Here is a 16,651-nt window from a genome sequence, read left to right on the forward strand (position 1 = left end):
ATCAAGACCACAGTTTTGGTCCCAGACAAAGTGGTGAAATGCCCTTAGATGTTATATATAGGATACTGTTTTTCAGAAGTTTTAGTTAACAAAGACCAACTGCACATCATTGTTTATAATTATTGAATCATTTTACTTGTTTTTTTTTTATTAGTGCCTTTTGATTTCTCCTAAGTATTATCTAATGATCTCCCGACTCCAGTCCAGTGGCTAGTGAAGTCAGCCTTCCCAGCCAAAAAGATATCCATGGCTATGAATATGACTTACTCCTCCCTGGATAAATGCTTTATTAGTATCATAAAGAAGAGAAATTTTAAAAAATCAACTCCTGCATTTTAGGAGATTAAGTTGAATGTTGCGAGTTAAGAGATAAACCCTGAGATAATTAAACTACAGGGAGAATCAAAGGAATAAGGAAAAAAATATGGGTGAAGTAAATATAGTAAACATTTGCTTTTTTTCTTAGGAACCTGAAATTATGCCTTAGAAGGATTACTGGAAAAATGTAAGTATATTTTGAAAGATAGAAACACCTATCTGAAAGTTTATATATTTTTTAAAAGGCAATAGGGAGCCATTGAATGTTCCTGAGTAAAAAAATTACATTAATAGATCCCTAGCATGTGAGAAGTGAGAGTTAACTGATCAACTTTCCTGATAATGTTAACCTGCAGAAAAACCAATGCCAAACTAGTTTCATAAGAGTTATCTGCACATCTTTAAAAGTTAATAAATTTCTATAGTCTATTCAAGATTGAGCTATTCAGGGTCAGAAAAGGGTAGTCACCTGATTTCTTTATATGTCTATGGATTATTCCCATATGTTATGAGGTTTGGAAACCACGGATCTATTCCAACTTTTTCTTTTTCCAATGAGGAGAATGAAGCCAAAGAAGCAGTATGCCCTGCTGGAATACCAAATGTCTAAGTAGCTCAGGACTCCAACCCTTAGGCTTTTTCAGATTCTGTGTATAAGACAATTGGCCTGCAAGTAGTGTGAAAATTGGTTTTGAGGGCTGAGTTTTGGAGTGTGGGAGGCCAGTTAAAAAATCTATGATAACAAAACAAGAAATTAGAGTTGTTTGTACCAGGGCTACATAGAAAGGTGGGAATAAATGGAATCACTTTAATCACACCAAAAATATAATTCCAGACAAGAGACAGCAACACCTTGAGAACACAAAGGCTATCAGATCTGATTCTGGGAAGAAGGTTTGTGATCTGGAGCACAAAGGCTTGAGGATGCCTGATGTAACCAGGAAGCAGAATTTGAAATCAAGAGGAAGCAGAGAAGATTTCAGAGTGCATTTAGAAACTTCTGGAGTTTTCTCACACAAATAACTTACTCTTTCTTTACTCTCTCTTTGATTACTGGAAGCTGAAAGAAAGGAATTAACTTTTTTCTGACTTGAAAACATCTAGAGAACATACTCTCCTTCAGTGTCTCTACACAAGGTCCAGTGATTCCAACTGTGCACAACCAAGAAGACAAAGATTCAACATACACCTTATTGGCTCACTTCCCTTTTGGTATGTCTGCCTGTCACACACGCAATAAATCAAGGGCTTTCTAAGACTTAACTCCCCAGCTTCTAGTCAGAAAAAGATCCCTGACTCACCAGCCGTAGTTAACAGCCTCTGTCTCTCCGCACAGCACCGGAAAGTGCCTCAGACCCAGAAATAGAAGTCACGAGGTATTTCCTTATTGTTGGGCAGAGAGGGGGCATGTAATTACAGATTGTAAAGCTGCTGCTCAGAACTTCCAGGTTCATTGGCTGGAAGTGTCCTGTAGTCAGCAAATTGGCTTTTCTAGTCCTGAATTCTAGTTTCTTCCCTTGGGGGAAAAAAGTGCAAATGACAAAACATCTTTCAGTGGGTTGACACCTCAGCCTGGTTTCCCCTTTTCTTTTCTCTTTTCATGGCCCCCAAACCTTCTTCTATTCATCCTTTTCTTCTCCTGATCAGTTGGCTTTTCTATCTCAGCTTTTCTAAAACACATGTCCTGAATGAGTAAAATTTAACTAGGCTCCTTGCATTTTCCCATAAGAATTAACCAAATAGTTTATATTTCATTGTTTGTTTTTTTCATTTCCATTGTTTTTTTTTAGATTCAGGGATACACATGCCGGTGTGTTAAAAGAGAATATTATGTGATGCTGAGGTTTGGGGTATGATTTAACCCTTCACCTAGGTAGTGAGAATAGCACCCAGTATGTAGTTTTTCAGCTCTTGCACTCCTCCTTCACTCCTTCCTCTAGTAGCTCCCTGTGTCTATTATTTCCATCTTTATGTCCATGTATGCCTACTATTTTGCTACCACTTATAGGTCAGATCATGTGGTACTTGGTTTTCTGTTTCTGTGTTTCTGTCTATTCCAACTTTTTCTTTTTCCAATGAGAAGAATGAAGCCAAAGCAGCAATATGCCCTGCTGGAATACTAAATGTCTAAGTAGCTCAGGACTCCAACTCTTAGGCTTTTTCAGCTTCTGTGTATAAGACAGTTGGCCTGCAAGTAGTGTGAAAATTGGTTTTGCTTAGGGTAATGCTTAATTCTCTAATGGGCTCCAGTTGCATCCATGTTGCTGCAAAGAACAAGATTTGCATTTATATGTCTATGTACTTGGCAGATATGTAACACAATTCAATTTTTTTTAATCCAATCCACTACTGATGGGTACCTGGGTTGATTCTATGATTTTGCTGTGGTGGATAGTGCTATAACAAACATCTGAAAGCATGTGTCTTATTGATAGTACAGTACATTTTTCTTTGGGAATTTAGCCAGTAATGAGATTGCTTGATCACATGGTAGTTCTGTTTTTAGTTCTTTGGGAAATCTCCAAACTGCTTTTCACAAAGATGCAGTCACCACATTCCTGGACTTCAAGCTACTCAAGTCTACAGTAACCCCACAGCATGGTAGTGGTACAAAAAACAGAAACATAGACCAATGGAACAGAATAGAGAACTCCAAAAGAATATAACATACCTGTAACCAACTGATATTTAACAAAGCCAGAAACAACAACAAAAAAGAAATGAGGAAATGATCATCTATTCAATAAATGTATTTTCTGTTTAAACTATGCTGAGGAATTAAGATGGTGTCTTCCCCTCCACATCTCCCTGTCATCTTACCCTTTGATTGGAGATCTTTCTGAAGGAATCTCTTTACTCCCAGGGATGCTTTCCTTCCACTGCCTAAGAGAGCCTTAACAGTTAATTTCTACTGAGGTTGACAATTCACTTCTGCTTGTTGATATTCTCTGAGCAAAGATTGATCACAGATGTAGTCTCAGGTTATAGTAGAAGATGCATGAGAACACAGAAAACACATGCCCAGACCAACAGTTAATAAAAGGCAAAAAAAAAAAAAAGAAAAGAAAAAAGAAAAAGAAACTGTAATTTGTTCAACTATGATGGTTTTTAAAAGGTCAAATATTCACTTTGATTTAATAGGTTAGAGATTAGAAAAGGCTCATATTTGCAAGTGAAACGGTAGTTCTTCCAATCCTCCCTAAATCTTAACATCCCTGAGTGAATGATTTCACCCCAAACTCGTTTTCTCTGCACCATGCAGGGATTTCACTGTGCACACCATGCATCCTAGAGTTTCTTCAGGGTGTCATGCACCATCTGCCAAGTGCTTTCATTTTTGATGGCCGTCTTACCTTTTCAAGGAGTCCGTGAACTACTGAGGGTCTAGAGTCAATTCAAAATTTACTTTCTCTCTCTTAAATACCTTAACAAAGGGTAGAAATATGCAGGTTCTGTTCCTTAACAAAGGGTAGAAATATGCAGTAGTAAACTGTGGGATTTGAGAAAAGTTCCTTATTAAACTGCACAGTCGCTGTCGTAACTGTCTGTCTTCTCCCCATCTCTCCTGTTGAGCTCTAACTTTTTTGAAGTCGGGTATCTATGGTAATTTGTATCTGCACCCGTAAAGCACAAAGCACAGAAAATGGTTTTTTGAATGAAAAAATGGTGCCAATCGCCAGTTCAGGTCTCATAAATGAAGTCTAACATTCTAAATTCAACATTCCCTCTGATTTCCAACCTCACTTCTCCAGTGTGGAAGAAAACTGATGACACATTTTTATTTTTATACCAGATTTATTAAAATGTTGGAAAAGATTATTATGAAAAAGACATAATTCCAAAATCCATTACAGAATGAAGAAACTCTTGGTTTCCTCCAGGAAAAAGAAAAACATGAGAGAGAATTTTGCTAAAAGAAATGTAAGTTATAAAGTTATACCACCAATGGGAACATACAAAATTTTAAAAGGAAAGGCCACATGCTATTTTAAAACATTACCCTGCTGAGGTGAAGACGAGAAACATCTAAAAGTCAGCCTTCATAGACTTATGCCCACTTCTAGGTCAGTATCAGCTGACCCTCAAGGGTCTAAAAGAAAAACTTTGGGAGAAGAGCAACGTGCTCTACACTGACAAGAAGAAAGGCATTACTTCAGTATTTTCTGTATATTATATCATGAATTGATGATCCCTTATCCAAAATGCATGCTACCAGAAGTATTTCAAATTACAGATATTTTTGTATATTTGGAATATCTGCATTATACTAACTGGTTTAGCATCCTTAATCCAAAAACCTAAAATTTGAAATGATTCTATAGCATTTCCTTTGAATATCATGTGGGCGCTCACACAGTTTTGGATTTTAGAGGATTTCAAATTTCAAATATTTGTATTAAAAATTCTACACCTGTAGACCCAGAGTTCCTGACTAAAATGGACATTCAGTACACTTTCCTCAATCTTCCCACACTCCCAACATACCTGCACACAGACATTCATACAGCTTCCTTATTTTAATGTCCTGGGAAGAAGTAGAAACGTCTTGTCGAAGTCACTCTTTCAGTGCTGGGCATCTGTGCTTTATCATCTGGCTGCTCAAATGAAAGTTGAACCTAAAAGAGAAAGGAAAATCTGGAGACCTGTTTTTCTGAAAAGTTTGATGACTCATGCCAAAAAGACTGCAACATATATAGCAAAATAAGTGACGAAAACTAAAAGTACTTGTATCTGCAACAAGTATAGCCATGTGCTTATCTAAGCATTGAATGACCCTCCTTGGGACTTTTTAAATCTGTGGTTGGATCTAATAGCCATGAGGGACACAGGCAAATTAGAGTCCACTCATTTGTCTCTGCAGGGCAGGAGGAAGGTGAAACTAAATCCTTGTTTTATTGATGCTATGAGTCTTAACAGATTGGATCTGGCTCCCAGCTTGTTCGCTCTGCAAAGAACTGTAAAACTGTTTTGGAAATAAGGATATTATTGGAAGATAAACATGTCTGGACCTGCTTTCTATGCTTCCAATTGCAATAGCCAAGCATTCAGGGAAGTAGAGTGAAAATAGCATCCGCTAGAGCCCTACCTTGCAGAAAATTTCTTCCACATCACAGGAACAGGCATATTCTTGCAAATGTTCAACGAGTCTCATAATAAAAACAGAGCCCTTTGTGGGATGTCTCCAAGAAACACTATCTGTTGATAAAGCACATTTCAAATCTCAAGACTAGATCTTGCCTGAAGAAAGAGAAGAAACCCTAGTGCTTCTGCTCCAGGTGAGGCATGTTGTGGAATTCATCTATTTTCCATACACTTCATTGTAATTTTTAGTGAATGCTTTTGAGGTGCAGTGAGTATATTTTTACTGATTCTCTATAGTACAGTATATGGTGCAGGTATTAACGTGGCATAGTCCCTGAGTTCAAACAGTTGTAAACTTACTAGAGAGTTAGAAAAATGCAGAATGGGGTAAAGGAAAGGAATTGGGATTTGGAGAAGAGCTATATACAGAGCTATATAGAGAACTGTGAATGTCATGTGGAATGCTGGGACCAAAGAATATTAAAGAACAGTTAGGTCTAATGTGAAATTCTACTATATGTACTCAGGCTGGAAATGTATGTTTTTTGTGTATGTCTCATTGTTTTTGATCATTGAAAAAGTATTATTGAGGTCTGCATCAGGACATGTTCAAAACAATATAGAACCAAGCTTCTTCTGATAGAAGATATCTCAGTGTACAAAATATTTTAGAAAATTTAACTACTTGAGCAGATGCAGGGCCTTTGGGCCAGAGGCGACCAAGAGAATGTGAGTGCTCTCAGAAAACTGCCATTCAAGATGGCTGAAAGCATTCAAGTGATTTTTATTTAAACTTTGTTAAGAAAAGTAACAGAATTAAGTTATAAAATAAAAACATTTTAAATAATACCAGTTCTTAATGTGTACTTCATTCTGTGTCATGTGCAATATTTCACATATATCAATTTATTTAATCCATAGAAAAATTATATTTATGTTCATATGTATTAGTGAGCAATTCAAGGAAAGTCCAGGGAGGAACTAGTGGAGCTAGTTTACAAAGTAGTAAATGACTAGATCAATCAATAAGATCAAGATTCTTACTGCAAAGCATACCTTAAAATAATGCATATATATTCTGTTTTATATACTTCATGCTTCTAGGTAAAACCCACTTTAATTTAGGGGCCCAAAGTACCTTGTTTGCTGTTCTACTTTCTGAACCCTGCTCCTACCCTTCGCCTATGAATACTTGATGTCTGGCCCAATTGGTCCATTGAATGGTCTCAACATGGTGGACCTTTTCTATGCAGAGTCAGATTCTAATGTATTACAGCACAGATCGACTTCCATTTAATTCTCTGTTATTGCTCACATTTCTAAAATATTTTGCAACATAGAGGAGCTCATGAATTACCAACTTAATAAAAAGATATGCTTACTTGCTCTCTGTGGATAAAGGAAATTGTGTGTATAACTTGGAACAAAGCTGTAGTTTGTGTTCAAAAATTTTATCTAAAGTTTCGAACAGCTATCTAGCCTCTAGTGGGTGGTTGTTAGTTTTTGTATCGGTAACCCCCACCAAGATATTATGTCTAGAAGAAACCTGTTACCTGATGTTGAAGAGCAGAAAGCAATAAAATCCTTCTCTATCTGAGCTTTCTTAATAGCATCATCCTCAAAATCATCCTCAAAATATATCTTGTGAAGATATATTTTTGGAGGCTCATACTGAATCTTTACCAACACCACACCACGGTTCTCTGAAAAGACAAATTTGGTTTGTTACTACTACCAATGGCTGAGAAGAAAATGTTCTCCTCTTAGCCCTGTTCAATCATATTTGTCAATGTATCTGCTCTATCATTAATTCACATGCACACAGACACATACATCCAAGTAACAATCTTTTCTACAATTCTTATTTCTTCTAACCCTCAAACAAATTTGAAAAACAAGCAAGCATCAAAGTCACAGGATTGAAAATGAAACAAATATCTACCAACCCATCAAACAATTCACAGAAGCCACAAGATGAGTGCTGACAATATGTGTTCTTTGACACTAAAAAACAGACATAAACTGAAAATTCCTGGATGCATACAGATGAGGACAGTATTCGAATATCTGGTGTTCTCAAAGACATCAGCACTCACCACCACGGCAGGCCTGGATGATGATCACCTTCGGTTTGTCCTTCAAACTTGGGCAGTTCCTGGTATTCAACATTTTAAAGATTGCATTGAGTTGTAATACATCTGGGACTTGCTCAGAGTATTTATTCCCCCAAATGCCTTCCTGAAAACCATGAGACATGAACACCAGGAAGGTGCTGTCAGAGGTGTTGTGCTCTTGGCGGCGAGCAAATGCCGCCAGCTCTCTAGTCATTTCCTGAAAGAGGCCATACGGCTGATTTTGGACTATGTGATTAATTCTCATGGTGCCTTGGAAAGTCAATAAATAAATACTTAAGGATTTGTTAAGGAATTCCATGACAAACAATGGGGTGCCAAAAAACTTTTAGTCTTAATTTTGAGAAAGGTGAAGGTAGGTGCCATAGGAAGTCATTCAGAGTTATCTTGTAGAGAGAACGTGGCATTACTGAGTTAAAAAAATAATTCACCACTAAGTTAAACCAGGCTCGTGCTGAATGACTCTGATGTTTCAAGAGAACATGTAGCATACAGCACCCTCCTATGGGAAGTTTATATTTTAGATAATCAAAAGATTATATCCCTTGGTCCTACAACCAAGCTTTCTAATATTGTTTAGTTACACAAAGGGCGTGACCGTTGTCTCTATGGCATAATAGACCTTACCGAAGCAGTGAGATTTCTTTTCACATCCACCTTGTACCCCAGATTTTGTAGCAGCATCGTTATGCCGATGATGTCAACCTCAGCTCCTGTTCTTTTAGAAAGACTGTCAAACTCTTCATTGCAGATAATGAGAGCAAGACGTGTGCGACTTCACTTGTCCATTATTGGACAAATCTGTAGGAAATGCAGTTTGAATGAGTAGCCTTATTCTCTGTAATTTAATATTCACCTGCTAAGTTTATGACCGTTTTCCCTTTCTTAGACCTATCAGGATACGAAATCCCATCGACTATACATTGAAAATGCGGAACGGAATTGAGTGCAACTTCGAGTAAGCATAGAAACTGCAACGGCCCAGATGGCAGGTGAGCTACTGACTTCATTGTTCTTGATAGGTGGGATTTTGAAAAATGCACAAGCTCTAAAGCAAGAATGACTGAATTCTAAAACTGGTTGTCCAATTTCTGATTGTTTTTCTTTGGGCAAAATATTTAACAACCCCATGTCTCAGCTTCTAGATCTCTAAGATGGATTATTTTAAGGTTACACATTATATATTATCATGTCCAAATGCTTAGAACACTGCCCACTCTTAGTGACCATTCAATAGTTACCATTGTTGATGTTATTTATACAGGAATTGGATCCGATTTGAAACTCTTTCTATAAACCTGGGATTCTAAGATACAGGAATTTTTTTTTTTTTAATGTAAGGAAAGCAGAAGTATGATTCTCCATTGATAACAGCTCTAATAAAAAGCCACTGCATTTCATAATTGCCTCAAGTATATCTTTCACCCCACTCTATCCTTGTGTTCTGAGCATGCCACCTCTGTCGACTTTTCTTTCCATATCCTTTTAGCTTTGTCTAGGGAGCAAAGCTTGACGCTTCTTCCTGAGCCTGAGGATGTAGGCATAGCAGGGTTGCCCCACACTGGCACTGTCTGAGGAGCTGCAAGAGTCACAGAACATCATGAACATTGGCATCCCTCTTTGTTTCGCTTTGTGTTTCTTACAGCCTCACCTAAGGATGAAGTCACAAAAGTGGAAATGCATTCTTAGGAAGACAATCCTGATCTTTCACCACTGAGTAATTTCACTGCTAATGGAATACTTTCCAGCCAGATATTTCCAGGTGTGCAATACAGGGATCTCCTTTCATATTTCAGGATCAGTATTTTCACAAGCATTTTAGATAAAAATCTAGAAAGGAAGCTTTTCAAGGCCATGCATGAAAAAATGCTCAGAAAACAATCAAATGTGTGAGATAAAATAGTTAGAATATAAATTTATTTCAAAAAATTTGAACCATAGAATAAAATTTAATGAGAGGAGGTCTTAATTAAATCTACCAAAAAATTTTAAGGGTTATGATTATCTTTTTATTTATTTACTTAATAGACATGGTAGTAAGCACTAGGAATATTTTTTAATGAACATTTGTTCTGTCCTACAGGATCTCTTCCTACTATGCATACGTATGGAAGGAGGAGATTATTAAATATTCCAACTAGAATGATAAATGCTAAAATCAAGGTGCACACTAGATGAATTCATAGCACTAAACATTCATTGCCCAGACATAGTAGGAAATGTTTTCACAGAGTTTATATGGAAAAATCCTTGAGGTTTTTATTTCATCACAGTTTCAACACCATCCAACAATGTGATGCACTTGTTAAAGAAATTAGTGTAATCTTTGTTTCAAGATAGAAATAAGTTTTCTAGATTTGTAGTGTTTTTCAGAAAACATTAACTCAAGAAAATAATATTTAATTTTGAAAACAAGCTTGAGAAACTGTTATACAATCAGATAAATAAAGGCAGCATGAAGTGTGGTGACATGGGCAGGAAATAATTAGAATGGATATATTAGAGAAAACTATAAAATAATTTCATACAAGGAATGTTTTGTTTCTTCATAAACAAGAATGAAAACAATATCAAAAAACTAAGTAGAAATATATGGGTTATTTTTGAGGCAATTTTTCTTAGTGAAAATACAGTATTTGGTTATATAGTGAGTATCCCATGCTGTAAAATATTTAGGAAAACATTCATGAGTTAATCAACCTTAATACATTCAATAGAGTAATACCTGAACTTGATTTTAAAATTTTGCATTCTTAGCTTCCAAATTGCTTTTAAAAATACATTTTTTTTTTTTATTTTAAGAGGGCCCTTGATGAATAGGGGTTTTTTAATGAAATAGAAGTAGAAACAGAGACACGGTTCCAAATTTGGGAGAAGAATGCATAACACTTGGCCATGGCTTGAATATTGGAGGTGCTTGACATGAAAGGGACCAAGATGAGTTTCAATTTCCTGCTTTGAACAACTAGTGACGGTGACACCAACAACTGAGTTACACAAAACTGGAGGAGAAGCAGGGTGGGGAAGAATGGCATGTTCAGCTCTGATATTGTTTAGATAACGGTTCTCTAAGAGATGTGAAGGAATATTTCAGGAGGCTTAAATAATGAAGCATGGTACTTATTTGGTGTTCAAGATTTGAGATAGAGATTTCAGAATTTTTAATGTAAACATAGTGAAGCTGTGGGGACAGTTTCTACAAAAGTAGAATAGATTACAAAAAGAAACTTACATGATCAAGCTATGGGAATTCTCCATAGCCCCTTTAACTGTGGATCATCCTACAACATTAATGTCAAGGAAGATAGTGTTCAGATAATGTTCTTTCTTTAAAAACAGCATTACCTAGGAAGGAAGGCAGTACTGCTTGAGAGTCTTGTGTAGTAAGGTGATTTCCAGATGTCGGACCTAGAAAAAGAAGAAGGACACTGAAATAGTCACTTATCATCTCTGGAAAACTTTACCCTAATGCTTACAACACTCCCCACTAAAGATTCATCCCAGAACTCTGACTGAACGACATTAAATAATGTTCAAGATGTTCTTTAATTTAGAGAGTGCTGGGGGGAAGGGCTGGGCGCGGTGGCTCACGCCTGTAATCCCAGCACTTTGGGAGGCCGAGGCGGGTGGATCACGAGGTCAGGAGATCGAGAGTGCTGGGGGGTATAAAATGAAAGAGACATTGCCAGAAAAATGTGATATTTAATACACATAGATGAAAACATAAACTTCTCCCATGTCTGCTTAGACAGGTATAAGCCTCCCCTAACTGTTAGAAAAAAAAGGCTTTTGCTTTCAAAGAACATCTGCCTCTGAAATGGCTTTAGGAAGTGTCACAGAAACCAGTGACTAGGAGTCCACCAGAACTCTCATCCTCACCATGTGGTAGGTCCAAGGGATCACAAGAATGGGCCAGCTCATTTCCTGTGCACTGCATCAGGCCCTAAGGGGGCTGCAGGAAGAGGCAGTCCAGGCCTCACAGCATGATCTGCAGCCTGGTAACAGGCAAGTGGGTGATCTCACTCCAAAGAAAATACAAGGAGGCAACTGGAGGAAAGAGTCAACTTGAAATCCTTACTTTTCTAAAATCATTCATTGTATTCTCTGAGTGTATCGCCATCTCTGAAATATAATTTATTTTTCGTGGATGGCAATATTTTGGAGAGAATTTATAAAATGTATTTAATTATAGACCTTAAAGCTTCATGTCACACAACTACATAAGTGCCAGGGATACCCTGGACTCAAAAACACTAAATCAATCTAATATTGTGCCTCACCAGGAACAGTGGAAAATATAGTGTGAAGTTTTTTAGATAGTTCTTATGACCTTCAAGAAATTAGCTACCACGTACTCAGAACAGGAAATCAACTTTAAACAGAAGAGGGCCACTGAGGACAAAGGAACAGAAACGAAGCAGAGTCAAGGGACATGCAATAGGGCCCCTGCTACAGAAATATGGCCCAAAGGCAGAGATAGGAAAGTTTTTGCAACTTTACATCATTAGTAAAGACATCACAAGGTAGGTATAATGATAGCCCCTAGGTGAACTTGCGTGTCAGTCACTGATCCTTACCTGCTGAGAGTACTAGCGTCCATGCCAGGTACCTGTTTTCTTCACAAATATATGTGATGCAAATTTGGCATGCCAGAGTCCCTTTCTGAATAACGGTATCAAGCAAAGCTCGGGCCTGAGCTGTAACTGTAGCATTTTCATGTTGTACTTCCTCCACCTCTTCCTGGTTCAGCACTCTTGTCTGTAATAATTCATCCAGTAAGCCATTCATTGTACCTTTACCCAGTGAATGGATAAACAGCTCTCTCTTTTCCGTCGGGACTTTGTTTGGAGCACAAGGATTTCTCACATCATGAAAACAGCCTCATAGTCCTCTCAGGTCATCAATGGAAAGTGACCTCATTTAGATTTCATCAGTGAAATGTCCTCCTCCTCACAATTGGGTAATCCCTCTTCTTACTGTATCGCTGTCCTACTTGTTTCCCTCAATAGTCCCATACATGTGCATGGAGTGGCCTGAAGACTGAGCTTACCATTTCCACATTAGTCCCTGGAAAGCAGAGATCATCCTCTTTGCCTGTGTTTATTTAACTGAGAATAATAAAGTAATGAAACAGATATAGCCCATTTCATTTAGGAACCACTGCTGCTAGTACTCCTCCTGTGCCAATTCTGTACCCTCTGTCAGACTTTCAACATGTAAGTAAGAGTTTAATTAAGATTGCGAAATGACAGCAGGCTACCCCTAAAGTCTCAGTTCCTTTCTGGGGTTGCCTTTCCTTTCTAAAGGCTGCAAGAATCTGCTAGTTCCTTCTCTTCTCCCAGTCCTCCCTCTCCCTCACTTCTGCTCATGTAAACTTCCACAGATACTATTTACGGCTTCCAGAAGAGCTAGTGCCTTCCACAACTCTTTCTTCCCAGGGATCTGTTCTTGGAACAGTAAAAGACTCACCGGCCATGACTTTTCTCTCCTACTTTTCTTGTGTGGACTAAAACTAAAAGCATGTTTCACCTTTTTTACCTTCCTTTTATACCTTTTTGGCAAGGCATGTAATCATATTGCGAAACAATCACTGCACATGCATATGCATGTCCTTTTTTATTTTTTATTTTTATTTTTATTGTTTCCCCAGAGAAAGAATCAGAGAGTGTATCTTTGGGAAATTTTCTTCACCAACCCTTGGAACAGGTCAGGATAGGAGGGGAATGGGGCTTGGAGAATAAGACAAGAATGACAAAGTATGTGTACAATTAAACTCACACAGTGAAGAGTTTCTCATTCATTAGAAAACTTGATGGAGAAAAGTAACACAACCTTTAGAGAATTTGAACCACTGCTCTCTGGGCCCATTTCACAGTCTGGGGAAAGTCATGGGAAACGTATGTCCCTGTGAAGCAATTTTGCTTTTAGAAATGAACACATTTTTCACAAAAATTAAAGCTTTTGTTACTTAATGTCCTTTCTTTTCAGAGTTTGTTGTTGTTGCTGCTGTTTGTTTTTCTTTTTTTTCTTTTTTTTTTTTTTCCTGATACAGAGTTTTATTTTGTGGCCCAGGCTGGAGTGCAGTGGCACTAGCATGGCTCATAGCAGCCTCCACCTCTCCAGGCTCAGATGATCCTCTTAGCTCTGCCTCTCAAGTAGCTGGGAACACAGGCATGTGACACCATGGCAGGATAATACTTGTATCTTTGTAAAGACAGGGTCTCCCTATGTTTCCTAGGCTAGTTTTGATATCATGGACTCAAGCGATCCACCCACCTTGGCCTCCCAAAGTGCTGGGATTACAGTTGTGAGCCACCCACCAATCCTGAATGGCTTTCTTTTGAGGGACATTGCATCATAGAGACCAAGAACATAGGCTCTGCGCTCAGAATGTTGATCTTAGCATTTTAAACTTCATTTTGTGGGCAAGAAATTGAACTTCCCTATGCATTGGTTCTTCTGTCTATAAAATGATTTTATTAATAGTACATACCTTTACAGTTTGAACATTAAGTGAGAGAAAATGTAAAAAATGCATGGAACATTGCCTGGCAAATGGTAAGCAGATAATGAGTGATATTACTATAATTAATACAAATATTTTACATTAGAAAAAAAATCAAGAATAATGATTTGCAGGTTATCCAGCTAAGTTTTTCTTTTGTTAGACTTCTCAAGCAGTGCATCTAGTCATTTACTTAACAAATGTATATGGACGATATGGTTCCAGGAGCCAGGGGTTCAGTCAAAACATATCATGGTCATTTCCCCTTGCTCTCACATACAAGAAGAGAAGACAAACATGAAGCCTGGTATGTAGTATGTAACTGGAACATTCAGAATGACATATATGGCAAGTGATGAGAAAAATAAGAAATTAATTAGAAAAGTAGGAGACAAAATATTTTAGGACTCATGAAAACTATATAGAGAGAAGCCAGGGAAGGCCAGAAGAGGTCTCTGTTCTTTGCAAGCACATGTTCAATTGATTATTCCAGAAATAAGCTCTATGTGGCCAATTTATTTTAGGAACCTCTTTGATGCAAGATGGACTAATAGAAAACTGCAGATGGTACTTTACATTTATCAATTTCTCTAACAAAAATTTTCTTGTGATATTACCTTTTTATCTTTGGAGAATAAGGACCCAGAGTTACAAAAACGTCCATCTTTTGACATGTGGGTCACCAGTTTTACTTCCTGTTCTTTAGTGAAGAGTTAAGTGTGTTTGGTTAGAGTAGAATGCACTGTGTAGGAGGACAATGATGTGGCTTTTAATCTAAGTGGTTTCTCATGATTTCTTTTTATCTTTATTTTGTCAATGACCTAGTCCGATTGCAGCAAAATCTTGTGCTCCTTGCCACTGGGAGGATTTGTATTATGGAATAAAGCAGAAATTACCTGTGCATCACTTCTCTTACGTTCATTTACTTTTAAATGTTTACTGATTCTTTTATTTTCTCTATTAACTTAAGGATTTCACACAATGATTTCTGCCCCAGCCAGAGCCATGAACCACTGAGTTAAAGTATCTACAGTGGCATCTAGGGCACAGAAACCATGACTAGACCTTATATCTGTGGATGCAGAACTGTGAGCCTTGAGTCTTTTGTCCTGGGAAGCTAAATATGGAGCCACTAGATTGCAAGGGCCCACTGTTTCCTCAAAAATGAAGATGTCATAAACTGACAATAACTCGATATCTAAGTCAGGAGCAAAGGAAACAATTTGTGCTATACACATACACTGAAATGCTATTCAGTCATAAAATAAAAAAATAGTGATATATGCAATGACATGGATGAAAAGATTATGATTTCATGATGAGTGAAAGAAACCATACACAAAGGAGCACATATACTGTGATTCCAACTAAATAAAATTTAGGTTAGAAATAACTAACGTATAGTGATAAAAATTTAATCACTACTTAGGAGGAAGTAGCAGGAGATTGAGGACAAAGGGCATGACAAAGCTTTCTGGGATGAGAAAATCTATCAAAGTTTTTATCTTTACTTTGGCAATGACCTAATCCGTTTGCAGCACAATCTTGTGCTCCTTGCCACTGGGAGGATTTGCAGCATGGAAGAAAGCAGAAATTGCTTGTGCATTCCTTCTCTTCCATTCATTTGCTTTTAAATTTATTTACTGATTCATTTATTTTCTCTGTTAACTTTAGGGATTCCATACAAAGTTTTCTCCCCTGGATAAAGCCAAGAACCACTGAGTTGAAGCATGCCAAAGCGGCATCCAGGGCACAGAAACCATGATTAGACCATATATCTGGGGATGTAGAACCGTGAGTCTTGAGTCTCATGTCCTGGGAAGCTATAACATTGAGCCACTAGATTGCAAGGGCCCACTGTTCCTTCAGAAATGAAGATGTCAAAAACTGGAAACAACTCAATAACCAATTCAGGAACATAAGTAAACAATTTGTGCTATACACATACACTGAAATGCTGTTCATTCATAAAAGGGAAATATTACTAAGATATGTAATAACATGGATGAAAAAACTTCTGCATTCATTATGAGTGAATGAAGCCATATAGGAGGGAACACATACCCTGGGATTTCAATTATATAAAGTTCTAAATTAGAAAAAAACTAATGTATAGTGATAGAAACACAATCACTACTTATCTGAGGGGGGAGTTTTTTCTTCTTAGTCAACTGAATAATTTTTCTCTATTTTTTGTCTTGCCACTTTTAATGCACACATGAAAGGCCCTAAAATAACTTCTGTAGCCTGGGATTCGTTGGGAAAAACAGAGGAGGTACCATAGACCTAGTTTTGGAAAAAAAAACAAACAACAAAAAACAAACAAACAAAAAGCCTCTCTGTTTTCTTCCAGAAACCCCAGAAATTAAAAGTAAATAGATCCCTCTCAAAAATCAAAGGCTCTGTTCTGTTTTGCATTGTGTTGTCTGACAGTTTGAATTTTGGGGGTATCAGAAATTACTTTGTATTATGAGAGAGCTTTGGTATGTAATAACTAGGTAGGAAATATATTCAATGGATGGCTAAGAGTATTTTTGGAGGGATACTTGACTCTTTAAACACTTGGATTAGAGAAACATGCACTTGGTCACCTGGAAGATATGGAAAATCCCCA

General features: G+C 37.4%; 2 protein-coding genes and 1 long non-coding RNA gene across 3 annotated transcripts; 1 reads left to right on the forward strand and 2 right to left on the reverse strand.

Moving 5' to 3' along the window:
* Positions 1-463: 463 nt before the first annotated feature.
* Positions 464-9,287, forward strand: LOC139357580 (uncharacterized). Its single transcript, XR_011611029.1, has 3 exons — positions 464-505; positions 8,422-8,524; positions 9,178-9,287. It is a non-coding gene; the product is annotated as an uncharacterized lncRNA (long non-coding RNA).
* On the reverse strand, positions 2,607-8,134 carry LOC105493687 (caspase-1-like). The gene is made up of 4 exons (XM_071075518.1): positions 7,497-8,134; positions 6,954-7,103; positions 5,405-5,514; positions 2,607-4,934 (listed from the first exon to the last, which is right to left on the reverse strand). The coding sequence occupies exons 1-4, from the start codon at positions 7,831-7,833 to the stop codon at positions 4,836-4,838; spliced, it is 696 nt and encodes a 231-aa protein (XP_070931619.1). The 5' UTR covers positions 7,834-8,134; the 3' UTR covers positions 2,607-4,835.
* An 848-nt stretch (positions 9,288-10,135) lies between the features above and the next one.
* LOC139357579 (putative caspase recruitment domain-containing protein 17P) lies at positions 10,136-14,266 on the reverse strand. Its single transcript, XM_071075521.1, has 2 exons — positions 12,110-14,266; positions 10,136-10,940 (listed from the first exon to the last, which is right to left on the reverse strand). Exons 1-2 carry the CDS (start codon positions 12,318-12,320, stop codon positions 10,828-10,830), a joined length of 324 nt encoding a protein of 107 aa, XP_070931622.1. The 5' UTR covers positions 12,321-14,266; the 3' UTR covers positions 10,136-10,827.
* Between the last annotated feature and the right edge of the window lie 2,385 nt (positions 14,267-16,651).

This window comes from Macaca nemestrina, chromosome 12 (genome assembly GCF_043159975.1).
Source record: "Macaca nemestrina isolate mMacNem1 chromosome 12, mMacNem.hap1, whole genome shotgun sequence".
NCBI lineage: Eukaryota > Metazoa > Chordata > Mammalia > Primates > Cercopithecidae > Macaca > Macaca nemestrina.

What these genes read in the sequence shown, in the direction of transcription:
- LOC105493687 (XM_071075518.1), bottom strand. Translation starts at nt 7,833, where the DNA reads ATGGAATTCCTTAACAAATCCTTAAGTATTTATTTATTGACTTTCCAA. An exon ending in CATCCAGGCCTGCCGTGGTG is followed by an intron (nt 7,104 to 7,496) that starts GTGAGTGCTGAT and finishes TTGTCTTTTCAG; the next exon opens with AGAACCGTGGTGTGGTGTTG. An exon ending in TTTCTGCTCTTCAACATCAG is followed by an intron (nt 5,515 to 6,953) that starts GTAACAGGTTTC and finishes CTTTATCAACAG; the next exon opens with ATAGTGTTTCTTGGAGACAT.
- LOC139357579 (XM_071075521.1), bottom strand. Translation starts at nt 12,320, where the DNA reads ATGAATGGCTTACTGGATGAATTATTACAGACAAGAGTGCTGAACCAG. An exon ending in GACGCTAGTACTCTCAGCAG is followed by an intron (nt 10,941 to 12,109) that starts GTAAGGATCAGT and finishes TTCTTTTTCTAG; the next exon opens with GTCCGACATCTGGAAATCAC.